The sequence below is a fragment of the Propithecus coquereli genome, unplaced genomic scaffold (genome assembly GCF_000956105.1).
Source record: "Propithecus coquereli isolate 6110/MARCELLA unplaced genomic scaffold, Pcoq_1.0 Scaffold76, whole genome shotgun sequence".
Taxonomy (NCBI): domain Eukaryota; kingdom Metazoa; phylum Chordata; class Mammalia; order Primates; family Indriidae; genus Propithecus; species Propithecus coquereli.
In genome coordinates this window covers 6,890,608-6,906,908 of record NW_012153729.1, presented here as the reverse complement: position 1 = coordinate 6,906,908, position 16,301 = coordinate 6,890,608, and the positions used below count along the sequence as shown (strand labels likewise).

Sequence of the window (16,301 nt, the reverse complement as noted above, 5' to 3'; positions counted from 1 at the left end):
AGGCAGAGCCCCCGAAGGCACCCCTCTGACCCAAACCCACAGGTGTGTCTCTGGCCCTCTGATTCGTGAGCTTGGACAGCAATTCTCAGCTGTGGGTGGACATTACCGGATTTGGAGAGGGCTGGGTGGAGTACGGGAAGTTTTAAAAAAGCACCCTACTATTATTCTGCATTGAGAAAAACGGAAAACCCAGCGGATTGACTGCAGTACGAGAGGGAAGCGGGTGAAATCCTGGGGATGGTGGGCCCGGGAAGACCAGCCCTTCTCTGTGTACCGTCCTGTCCTCCCTGTAACGCGGGGACGAGAGGGATGGGGGGTGGGGTGGGTGAAGAATGGGAGTGGTGGGTTTTTTTTTTTAAGGTATATGGAAGAGAGGTGTGGGGTTTATAAAGTTGAAAAACACCAGGATATGGCCCTCTTGTCATTCCTCTGACTGTCCTATGTCACCAATGGGTGGCTCTCCAAAGGCTGATGGCCTTCCCCATGCTTCAGGGTTTCTCAGGGCATTAGCCCCACCCCGGGCTCCTTCACTCTCCCTCTACGATTCAACCTCGGCTATTAGCCCAGGAAACCTTTTAAAACCTCCACCAGCAGCCCTGCCTTCACTTCTCATTGCACTTAGGAGGAGGCCCCTGGGGGCCCCAGCTGCTCCCTGGGTCTGCACTGGTCTTCCTGGCTGGTCCCACCCCAGCCTTCAGGTCTCAGCTAAATCACCACCACTCTCAGAGGGTGCCCTGCCCACCCTGGCTTAGTGTCCCTCAGCCTTTTCTTCCCATTTTCCCTCCCCCTTCCCACCTGGAAAAAGCCCATTTAGACACTTTTCCCCTAATTGTTCCCCCAGGAATGTGAGTACCACAGATAGACTGGATCTCTCTCTATGTACTGTATATATCTATAGGTACAAGATTATGCAAGATTTTTAAAAAAAATTCGGCTTGCCCCGTTGTGTGTGCATGCCCAGCTGCAGCAGCACGGCCCTCCTGCCCCGCTTTCCCCATCGCACTACCTTTGCTTTGTTTATTTTTGGTGGATCTCCCCACACCAGAATGTAAAGTCCAAGGTAAGAGGGGCCCTGGAGGTTTTGTTCACCATGTGTCCCCAGCACGACTGGCATCGCCGGCACTCAGCGAATATAGAAACTCCGCAGACAGCCTGCTATTTAGAGCCACTCAGCCACCAATCATGGGGAAGTGAGGAGGGAGAGCTGAGACCTCAGGCCCAAGGGCCGTATAGGACTCCGCAGGGCCATGGGGGAGCGGCACTAGGGGTGCCACCCTCTCCCTGTAGCTGTGCATGATGGGAGGCGGGTGCATGAGACACCAGAGAAAGGACTGAGGCCATTTCTGCTTTTAGAATACTGATGCATTTTTTATTAAAGAAGAGAATAAAGCATTTGTAAATATATTTCTCTCACGTATACTTCAAAGGTGATGCTGGTCAGCCACTACAGAGCTGGGGGACAGACAGGCCAGAGCTCTTTCCCCACCCTCTGACTCCACTCCTCCCCCCAGGTAACAGAGACACATGGAGGGCTGGGAGCTGCCCAGCCCCAAAGGACAAAGGGTTCCAAGTTGCATGAATGGAAGGACTCAGCCGCCAGCTCGTATCACAGTGCCGCCCAGAGAGTAGGGTGGTGTCTCCAGGGAGGTCAGACATGCGTGTTAAGAAAACCCCTGTACCCATTGCAAATAAGTAAGGCATAAAGGTTCTCCATAGGTTCCTGGCACAGAGGCCAGGGCCACCACCTTCCACTGGACTGTATGGCTCCTCTGATTTCTAGGGTCTCAGGAAGGGCGGCAGAAGGAACCAGAAGTCCTGAAGGACTGGCCAGGGCAATCTGGGGACGTTGGCATCTCTTAGCTGAAAGTTGACTCTCTGAAGTCTTAAACCAAAAGATTAAACCCCTAACCCAGCTGGGTCCTCAAAAGCCCCCCCACAAAGGTGGGAGGTTAAGAGCAGGCATTTTATGAGGGAGAGAGAGGGGACAGGTTTCTCTTCCCTGTCCCAATTCGATACTACTCGGTGTGGAGTAAGGATCTGACAGTCCCCAGTGAAGGGGGGGTAGAGGTGGACAGTGAGACCACCAGCTGGTGGCACATGCCCAGGACATTCTGGGGGCTGCAGATGTGACCTGTGCCAGGGTTGGCCTGTGGGGAGCATGGAGTGAATGAGACATCATGGTCCCTGAGATGGGGGCAGGTGAAGAGAGGGGAGGCAGAAGCCAAGCTTGGTGAGTGGGAGGCGGTGTGCAGAGATGGGGCTCCTACCGCCCCAGCCCCTGGAAGGCTTAACAGCCCCAGAAGGCATTTCTGGGCTGGACCTGGGGGGGGCTGGCTCTGAGGGAAACGGTGCATGGCTCTGCCACGGGCTCCCTCTTCCCCTCCTCTGACTGGCTACAGATCTGCTGTGGGCTGAGGGTCTCCAGGGAGAAGCCTGGCCTTGGCAGGGCTGGATCAGGGGACACTCGGGGCCTGGCTGAGGCCTCCTGGTCTGCATGGCAGGGGCTGTCTCTGACCTGGTCAGGACCCCACGGTGGGGCAGCTGGTGCTAAGGGAATGTGGGAGCATCACAGCTGGGGAGAAGCAGTGGGTGGTCCAGGAGACCCCTGAAACCTGAAACAGTGGCTCTGGGGTCCCCTTTCAAGTGTTTCCAGTTGTGGCAAGGGGTCAAGGAGACTTCCCATTGCAAATCTCTCAGAAAAAACAAACTTTGGAAAAAATTTAAAAAGCCAAATAATCCAGAAAGGCTTGCAGAAGCCTGGCCACCAATCTGAGGGCGAGGCCCAGGGTCAGCAAGCCGGGGGCTGGGAGAGCATGGCGATCCCTGGGGGAGTGGGGACGTTTGGCTTTGAAACTCTGAACTGCGCCTTTGGGCTGATGCAGGTGGCCAAGGGCTCCTGGGAGGCAGGACAGGTTGGCCGCCTCCCACGTCATCAGGGAACACGCTGTGTTCCCAGATCAGAGGGGCCCCTTCCTCCTGCGCCTCTGGAGCAGCCACGTCCTGTGATGCATTGCTGCTAAAGGCTCTACCTCACCAGAGGATGCACGGTCCAGGCATGCGGGCCAGGAAAGGGTCACTTGCTGCTGTGCGTCTTGACTTTGGTGGCGTTGATGTCAGCCTTGGTCTTCTGGATCCTGGAGAAGATCTCCTTGAAGAGCGCCTTGTACTCGGGCTGGCTCTGCTCCAGCCGCTTGTCCACGGCCTCCACGTGCTGGCTCAGGCTTTTCTCCCCGGCCTTGGTCTCCCCTTGGCCCTCCTCGCCCCCGCGCAGGTCCCTCCACGAGCTGTCCCGGGAGATGGGCCTCGAGGTCTGCACGCCGGCATGCCGCACGCCCGCCCCGTGCTGCCGGCACTTGCTCAGCAGCTCCTCGTACTTCTCGAGCAGTGCGTGGTACTGCTCGTCCACCTCGCGCAGGATGGACATGCCCCGCTTGCGCACGCTGTTGGCGTGCAGCGTCAGGTTGCCCGCGTGCCGACTGGCTGGGTCTTTGGCCACGATGGCGTTGAGCGCCGTGTCGCTGCAGCTCTTGCGCACTGCGTGACCCGGGGATGCGGCCGGCGAGGGGACACCGTCCTGGGCACCCGGGTCCTCCCCGCGGCCCGGCTGGGGGTCGTCAGCCTCAGGGGCCTGGGTGAGGGGCGCCAGCAGAGCCTCAGCCAGCTGGTCTTCCCGGCCCAGCAGGTAGGTCTTGGCCTGCTTCATCTGCTGCAGCTCCAGCAGCTCGGCCTCCAGCTCCTGCACGCGCAGGCGGCAGGCCTCCATGTCGCACAGCTGCCGCTCCAGCTCCGAGTACTCCTGCAGCACCGCCGTGTACTCGCGCTCCGCGCGCTCCTTGCGCTGCCGCTCCTGGCTCACCTGCGAGCGCAGCGCCCCCACCAGGGTCTGCAGCCGCTCGTTCTCCTGCTCCAGGGGCCGCGGGCCCAGCTCCAGGGAGGAACTGTGGAGGCGGAAGGCATCCTTGCACCTGGCAGGGAGTGGCGGTAGGGGGCAGGGGGCGGGGCAGAGGTCATGGCCAAGGCCCCACAGACCAGCCTGGGTGCTTACAAATCTCTTGTGCACTGGGCTGGAGTTCTGTTTGCCCCTCTCCATCCACTCTCCACCCTTCACCCTTCTCGCTTCTCCCTTCTCCGTGCCTCTTGCCTGGGGATGGGAACAGCTCCCCTCTCTGCTGCAGCCCTGGGCACTGTAGTGTCCCGCGGTTTCCCTACTCCTGGCCCACACCTCTTCTTTATTAACTTCTCTGTTCCTCTGTGTGAGGCACTATTTCCTGCCAGGACTCTTATTGAAACACCCACTAAATATGTGACATGTATTCTTACCTTATTAAGTGTAAGAGTTGTCAGGTCTTAGATTTGATGGGAACTGACAAGACAGTGGTTGACCCCTCCTGGGTTAGAATTCTGGCTGTGTCTCTTACTAAACAAGTGACCCTGGGTAAGACACATAACCTCTGAGCTTCAATTCTCTCATCTGGGTAGTGGGCATAACAAAACACCCCTCACAGTGGTTGCAATGAGAATCAAATCAGCACTCAGTAAATGCCAGCAGCTATGACTGTCATTAGTAAGAGGACCAGTTTCTCTCGTGGCCTGGATGATGCACCAACTCTTGTTCCCACCTGCTGCCCCCCTGCCCTGGCTGGCAGCACTGGGGACTCAGAGACACCGAGTAGTGCCCTCACCTACCGGGGGCTGGTGCACAGCTCCTTGAGGCAGGGGAAGGTATGGATGGTACGCCTGCGTTCCCGCTTCTCCCGGAGCACTCGCAGCTGCTCCAGGCCCCTCAGCTGTTCCACCTGGGCCTGCAGCTCCTCCACCTGGGCCTGCAGGCGCTCAATGGTCTCCATCAGCCTGGGGGGGTGGGAGGTGGGGCAGGGGACATGCAAAGGAGAGGTTTTAAGGGGCGAGGGCCAGCCCACCTTACTGCGCTCTGGCTCCCTGCAAATGGAAGGATGTGGGGAAGGGGACGGGCAGGAACCTTGGAGCTGTGCTGCCTAGTCCAGGGGTCAGACGGGCAACTCTATGCATGCCTAAGGACCCACTCTTCTTCCATACCTCCCAGGTCAAGCCGATCACACCTCCTCTGTGCCACCTCAGTTCCTTGAACACTATTCTATCACTTACCATCCTGCACTGAAATAGAATATTTACATGCCTGCCTTCTCTCCCAGGCTGTGAGCTCCCAGCGGGTGGGACAGCATCTTTGTATCTCCACCATTGTATCCTCAGTGTCTAAAACAAAGCCTGCAGGAGTTTGAGACCAGCCTGGGCAACATAGCAAGACCCCATCTCTACAAAAAACTTTAAAAATCAGCCGGGCATGGTAGCACTTGCCTGTATCCTAGCTACCTGGGAGGCTGAAGCAGGAGGATTGACTGAGCCCAGGAGTTTGAGGCTGCAGCAAACTATGATCATGCCACTGCACTCCAGCATGGGTAACAGAATAACAGCCTGTCTCTAAAAATGAAATTAAAAAATAAAACAGACCCTGGTGCATAGTTGGTGCTTAAAGAAGGGTTGTGGCCTAAATGTTAAACCATGAAAAATCGACATGGATAAACTCACTACCATCCCAGGTTTTTAGGGAGAAGTACATGAGTCATACCCACCAGTCCGTAGACCCATGTGCACACCCAGCCCTGGGCCTCTCCCTCGTCCGCTCCCCAGCCCTCAGCCGGGCCCTCACCCATGGATCTTCTGCTGGGCAGCCTTACTCTCCAGCACCAGCCTCTGGTTGGTCAGCTCCAGGTCTCGGGCTGTCAGGTCCAACTGCTCGTACACTTTGGCATGCTGCTCGTTCACATGCCGCAGAGTATCCAGCTGCTTGGTCAGGTACTGGGGGCCAGGGGGCATGGAGTAACCTTTTAGAATGGGGCAGGGGTAAATGTCTCTGCCTGGGCCCTCCTCCCACTTCTAAGGACAGGTTTGCTTTGAAATATTGTCTTCAGCTGATTGAGGGGTAAAGACAGTGCAATAGGGCTGCCTGGGATAGTTGTGCGGGTTGTGAACTGCACAAGGCTGTTGGGCCAAGGTTGTGTCTGCTAAGTGGGTGCCTTTTTCTAAGTTGCACAAAGGCACATGTGGGCCAAGGGACCTCTGATGGGTGGGGCAAGTACATGCAGGGCCTGCAATGGCCCCTCACCTCGATCTCCTGCACTTGCTCCTCGTTGGTGGAGTACATCTGCTGCAGGGACTCCTCCAGCTCCTTGTTCCTCTCCAGCAGAGTCTTCCCCAGCTCCGCAGCCAGGTGTAAGTCTGGGGGGAGGGATGAGAGGGTGGGAGAAACATGAATAGCATGAGAACAAAGACCGAGGACCCCCATTAATGTTCAGAGCATCCACTCTGGCAGGGAGGCCCTAGGCAACCAAGACACAGGGAGCCTTGAGGCCTGGGAGGAGATGTAAGCCAGGAGCTAAGCCTCTGTGCTGACTGTCACTTCTGGTCCTTTCCTGACCCTCCTAGGGCTTGCTCCCCCTCTCCTTCAAGTCTGTGGTTATATGTCACCTTCTCCAGGGGGTCTTTCCCTAACCACTTGATTCAAATTTGCCACTTCTACTGCCCTGTACTCTTTCCCCCCAATAATTTTTCTACTTAGCATTTAGCATCATCTAACTTACCAAACACCTTACTCATTTATCTTGTTCATCTCCCTGAACTAATTGTGAGCTCATGGCATGGGGATTTTTTTTTTTTAGAGATAGGGTCTCATTATGTTGCCCAGGCTGGATTACAGTGCCCATTCACAGGCGTGACCATGGCTCACTGCAGCCTTGAGCTCCTGGGTTTGAGTGAGCCTCTAGCTTCAGCCTCCCGAGTAGCTGAGACTATAGGCATATGCCATGGCGCCTGGCTGGGACATGGATTTTTATCTGTTTTGTTCACTGGTATCCTCAGTGCCTAGGGCAGTACCTGGCACAGAGTCAGTGCATAATAAATAAATCTTTTTTGAAAGAATGAGTGGAATGTGGTAAGAGCATCCACAGACAGGAGCAAAGTGCCCTAGGATGACAGGTAAGGGAGGGCTTCACTCTTCCTGGGGGCAATGGGAGGCTCAGGCAAATGGGCATCCTTCAAGTTGGGCTTGGAAGGGTGAATAGGAGCTCGCCGAGAGGCAGAGAGGGCAGAAGGGCTTGCCGAGTATTAGAATTAGATGAAGATTCAGAGCTCTTTGGCCCAACTTCTTCATTGTATGGATGACAGGCAGGGGAGTGAAGAGTGACTAGCCCAAGGCCACCATTTGGTTTATGGCCATGCTGGGAGTAGAATTCAGGTATCCTTACCCCAGTTGGGTACCATTCGATCCTGGTAACACCTGTTCTTTTCTCAAACCTTCTACTTTCCTTGGGCAGCAAAACTATCCTCCTCCAACAGCCCTAGTTCTTGTGCCTTGTAGGACTGGAAACTCTCCTCCCCCACCCCAGCAAAAGGTAAATGAGCACCCATCAGAAAGGCTGGGAGAGAATCTGTCCTGTTTTTAGGGGATGTTGGGGGTGGTGGGGGAAGGGGTTAGAAGGAAGTGGCAGGCACTGAAATTGTTAAAACTTCTCTTTGTGGGTCTGAGTTGTGTGATGGTACCTAGACATTTGGAATGGATATAACCCCCTACCACCACACATATACATATTAAATATATTTATTCTTCCCTTCATTTCTAAAAAGAATTAGGCAGGGTGAGAAAAATATTATGGAACTCATTGTGGTTTATGGTTACACAACTCTGTGAATATAGGAAAACCATTGAATTGTATGCTTTAAATGAACGAATTGTATTGTGTGTGAATTAAATCTCAATAAAGCTGTTTAAAAAAAAAAAGATTTAGGCAGCTTAATCCAGAGACTGAGACTGGTGGCGGAGAGCATGTCCTTAAAGATATCCTTAGAGCAAGCTCAGGCCAAGTTTCACAAGGCTGTGTTCTTATTTATTTATTTATTTATTGTGACACGGTCTCACTCTGTCACCCAGGCTGGAGTGCACTGGCACAATCATAGCTCACTGTAGCCTCGAACTCCTAGGCTCAAGCAATCCTCCTGTCTCAGCCTCCCGAGTGGCTGGGACTACAGGCACGCGCCACTGTGCCTGGCTAATATTTTTTATTTTTTGTAGAGATGGGGTCTTGCTATGTTGTCCAGGCTGGTCTCAAACTCCTGGCCTCAAGTAATTCTTCCACCTTAGCCTCCCAGAGTGCTGGGATTACAGGCATGAGCCATGGTGCTCAGCCCTGAATAGCTTTAATGTTTTTCTTAAGGCATGCATGATATAAAAAAAGGTACGTAAAGGTTAAAAAGTCATGATAAAAAAATTACTTGAAAATATACCCCTATACAATGTTAGATCTATAATTGGGAATTCCACAAATAAATGGACATGGCCTGAAATGGTTATGAAAGAATAATGTCATTCATAAGTAATTAAAATTACATTCTTTGTATGTGGCCTGGGAGGAGGGGAGAAATGGAGTAGAAGAAAGAAAAGGAAATATACCACCTAGAGAAAGATGTTGTTAACATTTGGTGGCCATCCTTCCAAACAGTTCTCTTTGCTCTAAACACCTATGGATATAATTTTGTGTAAACAGAATCATATTTTTCTGTACCTGCATTTATCAATACAACATGCGTAGATTTTTGTGTCAGCATAACTCCATATGATCATTTTTAGTGGATGTAGAATATTCAATTGTATACAGGCGTCTATATAACTGTCCCTAAATAGAACTTAGTGTTGGACGTTTAGGGTGTCTTTCAACTATTTTTCTATTAAAAATGAAACTATAATTAACTTCATCGTACAAAAACATTTGTGCAAATCATTGCCTGTTTCCTTAGGTCACTTTCCTGGAAACAGAATCACTGGGACAAAGGGTAGGCCTTTTTGAGTCATTCTGCCAAAAGACTGTCCAGGAAAGCGTTGGTCTTTTTCACTTTATGAGGCTATTTCTTAAACAGCTCTCAATGTAGGCTGGCGGTGTAAATCCAGATCAAGATGCATAAAGACAGCTCCGCTGGGCCAGTATGATGTGGCCCAGGGATTCAGCTCTTTCCTGCTTCCCTTTTTACACATACTGATAGTTCTAGGGTCCCCAGAGGATGGATGGGCTCTATACTCCCTCTGGGCAAGCTTCTAAATACAGTTGTTTCAGCTGAGAGCTTTGCTATGCATCGGGCAGGCCTGGGGTGGGGAGGTCTTCCTCTCAGACAAACGCTGAGGACAGTGACTCTCGGTGGGCAGTCTAGGGCAGAGCCTTGGGCTTTCTTTCAGCCAAGCTGGGGGCAGGACTCAGTCACCTTTTGAAAGCCAGAGGGGCCTGATCAGCCACCAGGCCTGGACAAAAGGCCAAGCTGCCTGACAGGAACAAACCCGGAGACTGCCCGGACACGCAGAGGTGAGGTTTGAAACAGCCAGAGTGGAGCCTCCAGGGCTGGGCCTACGCCCCAGGAGGGCCTCATGCCCAGATGTCATCCGGAGAAGGAGGGCAAAGCTGCTTTCCTAGCGCAAGGCTGCCACAACTTAGCCTGGAAAAATGAAAGCAGCTTCCCCAAACACCTACCTCAGCCGTTAAAAAAAACCTAAATTATGTCTCACAGGTAACCTTTAACCTTGAGCAATTAGCTTTCTGATGAGGATGCCAAGAAAAACTAGTTACCTAACATAAACCTAGTAAGAGAATGAGGACACTTGCTGTAGGAATTTATTAACTACAAGGTGGGAAAGTCTGGAGGCGTCTACAAAGCGTGAAGTTGGATGTTAGGATTGTCGAGCCCTGTGTTCTGTTGTGCTTAGCAGTAACTGGAGAGCGCAGCCAGCCGCCCACGGTTCGTGATGAGAGCACCAGGTCATCTTCCGAGTCCCCTAATGGGATGGCGAGCATTCAGCTCGTCCCCAAACGGGATCCAGTAGTTCGGGTATAAATGAGAAGGAACAGAGGGCCACCCTGCTAAATGTTTCCCCCTTGGAAACTATTAGGTGGTCTGTGAAGAGGCCACTGCTACTGATTCCTCCCCCTGCAGTGGCATCAGGGGACACACTTCACGTGGTGGCCTGCGTGGAGCCCCTGCAGCTTAGCTAGAGTCCAAGGCCACAGAGGCGGAGGGAGGAAAGGCCCAGTGCAATGCAACGTCGTGCTCTCCTTCCAGGCGAGTGTCTGGGCTGTGTGTACTCCTAACCCTGGCAGGCCCTGCGGTATATACCACACTATAAACCAGGGACGTTGAAGGTTGCCCTTCGAAGGCAGAGAATGTGACCTGGGCCGCCTAGCGATTCAGGGATAGGGGGGAAGGGAAAACACAATAGAAGCTGTTTGGGGGTGGAGGGGCAGGACTGAGACGTTTCAGGGAAACTGGATCACGGTGCAAGCTGAGCTGGTCAGAGCTGCCCGAGGGATCACGGGAAGAGTGGAGAAGCTGCAGTGCAGGGGACTGAGTGGAGCCAAGTTCTAGCGGGAGGACACCACCTAGCTGAGAGCTGAGGGCTGGTGCAGGCTCCAGGCTGGGGAGGGAGGCCCGGAAGCAGAAGGGGGAGCAGGCGAGGCAGGAAGTAGAAGTGGAGTAACTAACAGCTAGCTGGGCCAGATGAATGGTCACACTGCACCAAGCCGGGGAAGGTACAGAGTCTGGGCTGGCACCTCCCCTGCCTGGACAACGGGGCTTTCTGGGGTCTCCTTCAGGGGGCTTTAGTGGTTTTATGTGAAGCATGCCCTAGAGGCCTGAGAAGGGATGTCTCAGGAGCTGAGGGGACATCTTTGAAAAGAAACCTCGAAATCCCACGGCCCCTCACTGGCTGGGCTATGACAAACTGCAGAGCGAAAGGATGGGAAAGGGATGGAGTCCGCATAGGGAAGAGGCTACAAAGGTAGCGGGTGTGTGTTCCAGGCGGAGGATGCCAGTTACCACCTGGCCACCGGGCGGCTGGGCTGTTGTCCCCCACCCCCAGCTTCTAGGGAATGATTGTCAAGAACCCTGGGTGGGTCAGGTCACCTTTGGGGTAACCTGCGGGGAGGAAGGAGCTCCCTGCACTGCCATGTCACAGCTCTCCTGAGGCTGAGGACACAAGGTCAGCGTAGGCAGGGCAAGAGTGGCAGGTCCCAGGACTCAAATCTGTGACTCAGCAGCCATCTCTCAGCCTGGAAAGAGGTACCCACAGGGCCTGCCACGCCTGGCCCAAGGTGGGGGAGGGAGGTGGGCAGAGAGAGAGTGTCAGTGCTTAATAATTAATGGCTTTTTCTATTTTTACAGGTGCTTGTGGCAGTGGGCAGAGAGAACACAGTGAAAATCTAGGACCTCACGTGTCCTGACTGCTCCCCTCCACCGGGACAGAGCAGCAAAGTCAAACAGAATCTCTATGGCCAAGCTTCTAGAAAGTGAAGTTGGGACCTACCCTTGGGACAGGGGGAAACAGACATGGAGGGGAGACCAGGTGGCTACAGGAAAAAAACCACTTCCTGGACCACTCAGGATAATCAGGCTGCAGCAGGGCAGACGAGAATTTGGGGATTGGGTGTTGGGAAGGGGGACACAACAGCCATCTGATCACCAGTGTAGCTGGACTTTGGCCCCAGCTCCATCCCACCTCCCAGGTCCCCATGCCTGGCCCCCAGGGGCAGAGTGGGGGGTGGGCACATGGGGGTGGGCACATGGGGGTGGTGCCTCAGTAACTGTGCCTGGGACTTCCTCCAGCCCCCTACTGCCTACTTTCCAGTCTTGTATAAGTGTCCCTTCCCCTGAAATGCCTGCCTGCTCCCCTCCCTTCTTTCCTTCCTCCCTCTGCCTGGGGAGCCCCTCTCTGCCCTCCAGCTCAAAGAGGCCCCTGCATACACCTGAGCCTCTGTTCTTGCTGTGGTGGGTGGAGAGCTGCAGAACCCCTCATGCTCCGATACATTGTCAATTTCATCCCTGTTTCCTCTGATGTAATGCAGAGTCCCCTGAGGGTAGAAACTATGTCCCCAGGCTCAGCACAGAACCTGGCCCATGGCAAGCAGACATCTGGTTTTTGGCAGAAAGTTCTAGTTTCTTCTGAGATTGTCTCATTTCTGGTTTCCCTCCTTGTTCCTGGGCTCTGGCTACCGCGGGGGCTGCTGGGCCAGGCTGACTGCTGCAGACCAGCAGGGCCAGAGAAGTAGGGGCCTGCAGGGCCCGTCTCTCATCCAGCCCCAGAGCATGGCCAGCCAGCCCAGCTGGAACCTCGGATACCTCTCCCTCTCGAGAAGCCGCACATCTCCCACCTCTACGCCCACATCTGGGCCAGGCATGGTGTCAAAGCCTTTATTAGGGGTGCAGGGATTAAATGAGACAGCAACAATATTAGTGTCTGTCTCCCTAAGGGCCATCTTCCCAAGAACTCAGCTCCCAATCTTTCCTTCTCAGCCTGCCTCTTCCAGGAAGCCCTCCCCACTGCTTCCTGTGCCCATAATGCTGTAGTTCTCACACTTAATTACAAGTCCACCTCCTTCACCTGCCAGGGTACACCTTGAGGGTCAGGGCTGTAACTATTACCAGCTGCCAAGATGGTGCCTGGCACTAAGTGGAGCTTGATAGGTGTTTGTGGAAAAGTTTTGGGGGTAATGCCCAGTATGGGGGAGGGGGTTGCCAGAGTCAGTGCAGGGCATCTCATTCCGGGCAGGAGGCTGAGGCTAGAGTCCAGGGCATAGACCACGGCAGGGTCTAGCCCAGCACTGCCAGTCCCACACTGGTCCCCCAGAGGCTCTGATTAACCCGCAGTCCTGAGCACAAGCGCAGAGCCTCATCTGCCAGTGAATCTCGGCTGCACGGGGAAGTGGGTCAGGGCCAGGAAACAAAGGCTCAGGATCTGGGGAGACGTCTCTCACATTGGGGCAAAGCCATCCCTCTGGGGACCACAGTGTGAGCACACCAGAGCAGGGCATGATGGCACAAACTGCGCCAGACTTGTATCTATACCCCCCACCACGCTCCCAGGTTTGCTGGCGACTTGGGGAAGGTCACTTTCTCTGGACATGGTTGCTCATGGCCAGCAGCTCTGACCGTCCAAGAATGAGGCATCTCGTGGGAGGAGAGGGCGGATTTGACTCCACTCCCACTGGCCTCCTCCTCCTTCCTGTCCCGACAGCCCCGCCCCCTACTCCCAGTGATGTCACTTAGGCCACCTCATCACCAGCTTCTAACCCCCTTCCAGTCGCCTTTTCTGCCCTCAGATGAGGGTGGTGGTAGTGGAGGTGGCTCTCTCTTTACTGGGCCTCTAATCGGACACGCTGTCCGGAACCCCCACACCCGATGCCCTTCAAACCACGAGCCATTTGGAAGGGGGCCGGGAAGGGAAGGGCTAGGACTTCCCCTGGTGAAGGCAGGTTGGAGACTCCGCTTTCGGCTTCTTAACCAGCATGGTCCCTGAATCACTCCTCCCTGGGTAGGAAGCGAGTTGGGGAAACTTTCTGGGAGTCTTAGAGCTCGTAAATCCTGGTAAGGACGGGTGCTGCTGCGTTTGGAACGAGATAACTTCTCTCTACACACATACAACCCTTCCAGCAAAACAGCGAGCCAGCCATCTCCCGGCCTCCAGAACTCCCCGCCAGTACTCAGGGTCCCTAACAACGCCAAGGGCAGCCGGGCAGTTGCTGCCTCTAGGATGGGGTGGGTGAGCTGGATGACTGACGCTCTGTCGTCCGGGGAAACAGGAAGGCCGCCCCCCACTTTTGCAGGTCTCTGCCCGTCCGGGCCGCGGCTTCCAGTGCAGCGCCCCCTCTCTCCACGTCCCTGTTCTCCAAACGCATCACTCCTCGGAGTCGGGCGCGTCTGGTCCAGCCCAGCCCTTCCCGGGTGATACCGCCCAACAATGGAGTAGCGGACAGGGGTCGCGGGGCGCACCCCGCTTTCCTGCCCTGGTCACCCCGGCGCTCACCCCGCTCCAGGTCCTGCTGGTCGTACCAGGGCTCCTCTTCCTCTGCGGAGAAGTCCTCCATCCCGGCGGCTCTCCGCATGGCCCGCGGGCGGCGGGCGGTGCTGCGGCGACGCGGCTCAGGGCCGGGGCGCGGGGCCCGGGACAATGCGACGGAGGCGGGCCGGGCCTCCCGCGTCGCGGACTCCGGCTGCAGCGCCCCCGCTCGCGCCGCGCCCCTTCGCCATCGGCCGCCGGCCGGGAGCCCACGCGGGGCCTGGCGCGCCCCCGCGGTATGGCGGGGCCGGGGTCCCGTGAAGCCCCGGGCGCCGGGCGGCGGCGGCACAAAGGGCGGAGGGGTGGGGACGGCGGCCGGGACCGCGGCAGGGAGGGCCCGGGCCCGCAGGCAGGTCTGGGGCGCTAGGAGCGCGCGGGTGCCGCGACGGGCGCCGCCTGCCCGGCTCCGGCTGGCGCTGCCCCCGGCCCAGCCGGCTACACCGGGAGCCGCCGCCGCATCTTGGCCGGGCGCGCCTGCCGCCTCCAGAGCTCAGCTCCGCAGAGTGAGGCCGGCCGCCGCCGGCCAATCAGGAGGCGTATGCAAAGATGGAGGCGGGGCCTGGGCGGGACCTTCCCTGTGCCCTGGTCTGGGAATCGCTGGATCAACCCCGTCGTCCTCCTTCCCTCCACGCCCGACTCCTTCAGTTACGTCTCACTATTTGAAATTATTTTATTTTGTTTACTTGTCATCTCTCTGGATTTCCTGAAAGCAAGGATTTTGTCTTCTTCACAGCTGGCTCCTCAGCGCCTGGAACAGGCTGGACGATTGATACCTTCCATGGACATTCTTTGAATGAATGAATATTGATTTACAATTATCTTTAAGAAGCTGAATGTTTGAATGCTTGTGGCCGAAAACTGCTGGCCAAGAATGGCGAAGTTTGAGGATGTGCTACCTGTATTCTGTGCCTTTCTCTTTAAGATTCTGTCCCCCACCCCTTTGGACCCATATCCTATACCCAATTATACTCATTAAAACCATACAGAGTTTCACCTATCCAAGCAGTCTTTCCTTAAAGGAGTTTTCAGACTCAAGCATTCATGTAGCTCATTTTTATAGGGACCCATCATGTGCTGGTACTGTTGAGGTACTCCCAGTATATTGCACTCTGAATATATGTTGCAATATACCTACCAAAAGACTTGTATAGAATATTGAAAGAACACCTGCAGATCCATAAGAAAAAGGCACCCAAACAGTAGAAAAGTGGGTAACAAGACTTGACCAGGCAATTCACAAAATAGGATATCGAAAGGATCCAGTAAAAGTGGAACAAGGTACTCAACTTCTTTAGTCATAAGAGAAATGCAAGTTAAAGCCACAAGAGGAGGCCGGGTGTGGTGGCTCACACCTGTAGTCCTAGCTCTCTGGGAGGCCAAGGCAGGCGGATTGTTTGAGCTCAGGAGTTCGAGACCAGCCTGAGCAAGAGCGAGACCCCGTCTCTACTAAAAAAATAGAAAGAAATTAGCTGGACAACTTAAAATATATAGAAAAATTTAGCCGGGCATGGTGGCACATGCCTGTAGTCCCAGCTTTGGGAGGCTGAGGCAGGAGGATCGCTTGAGCCCAGGAATTTGAGGTTGCTGTGAGCTAGGCTGACGCCATGGCACTCTAGCCCGGGCAACAGAGTGAGACTCTGTCTCAAAAAAAAAAAAAAAGCAAAACCCACAAGAGGTACTTTCAAGCCACTCATCTGAGTGGCTTAGAAAAAAAAAGGACAGACAATACCTAGTGTTGGCAAGAGTGTTGAGCAACTGAAACTCTTTCACACTGCTGGTGGGAATATACATCAGGGCAACCACCTCAGAAACCTGCTTGATAATATCCATGAAAGCTGAACACAGGCTGTTGTCGCGGGTTGTGTTTCCAGGCAGCTGATCCCAAGATGGAGGGTGATGTGCAGGAAGTTGATCAGGGCATGCTTCAGGATCAACATCCAAGGAAAAGGGAAGGCAGCAGGGTTGGAGACAGAGAGAAGCAGGGTTGGGATGTCACCTCTGCAAAAGCCTTCTTTGACCCCTGAAGAGTTTGAATCTGGGGTGACCCTTCAAAGTGATTCCAAATGTCAGCAGAGGAAGGGACTTTCATATCCACCCACCTCCACGTATCAACCAGTCATTCAGGCTGTCCGGGAAACGTGTGTGACCTCAGCCAAAGGAGCTCTTTTCAGCTGAGGCTGGGCAGCTGGGATTGACAGCTAGCAGCAGCTGGGGGACTAGGTCCTTCTGTCCTGAAGGAGAGTCAGGGATGCATCACAGTAGCTACCCTATATGTGTACCCTATAACCCAGCAATTCTGCAACCCTGGCACTAAGTAGAGCTTGATAGGTGTTTGTGGAAAAGTTTTGGGGGTAATGCCCAGTATGGGGGAGGGGGTTGCCAGAGTCAGTGCAGGGCA

At 54.7% G+C, this 16,301-nt stretch overlaps 1 protein-coding gene and 1 pseudogene across 1 annotated transcript; both read right to left on the bottom strand.

Annotated features, from left to right (window-relative positions):
• Positions 1-1,344: 1,344 nt before the first annotated feature.
• Positions 1,345-5,053, bottom strand: LOC105824699 (cerebellar degeneration-related protein 2-like). The gene is made up of 3 exons (XM_012662233.1): positions 5,043-5,053; positions 4,687-4,851; positions 1,345-3,965 (listed from the first exon to the last, which is right to left on the bottom strand). Exons 1-3 carry the CDS (start codon positions 5,051-5,053, stop codon positions 3,074-3,076), a joined length of 1,068 nt encoding a protein of 355 aa, XP_012517687.1. The 3' UTR covers positions 1,345-3,073.
• Positions 5,054-5,563: 510 nt separating this feature from the next.
• On the bottom strand, positions 5,564-14,122 carry LOC105824719 (annotated as a pseudogene).
• Positions 14,123-16,301: the final 2,179 nt, after the last annotated feature.

Excerpts from the sequence above, each read along its gene's own strand:
- LOC105824699 (XM_012662233.1), bottom strand. Across the intron at positions 3,966-4,686 it reads GAGCTGTGCACCAGCCCCCG|GTGCAAGGATGCCTTCCGCC; the intron begins GTAGGTGAGGGC and ends ACTCCCTGCCAG.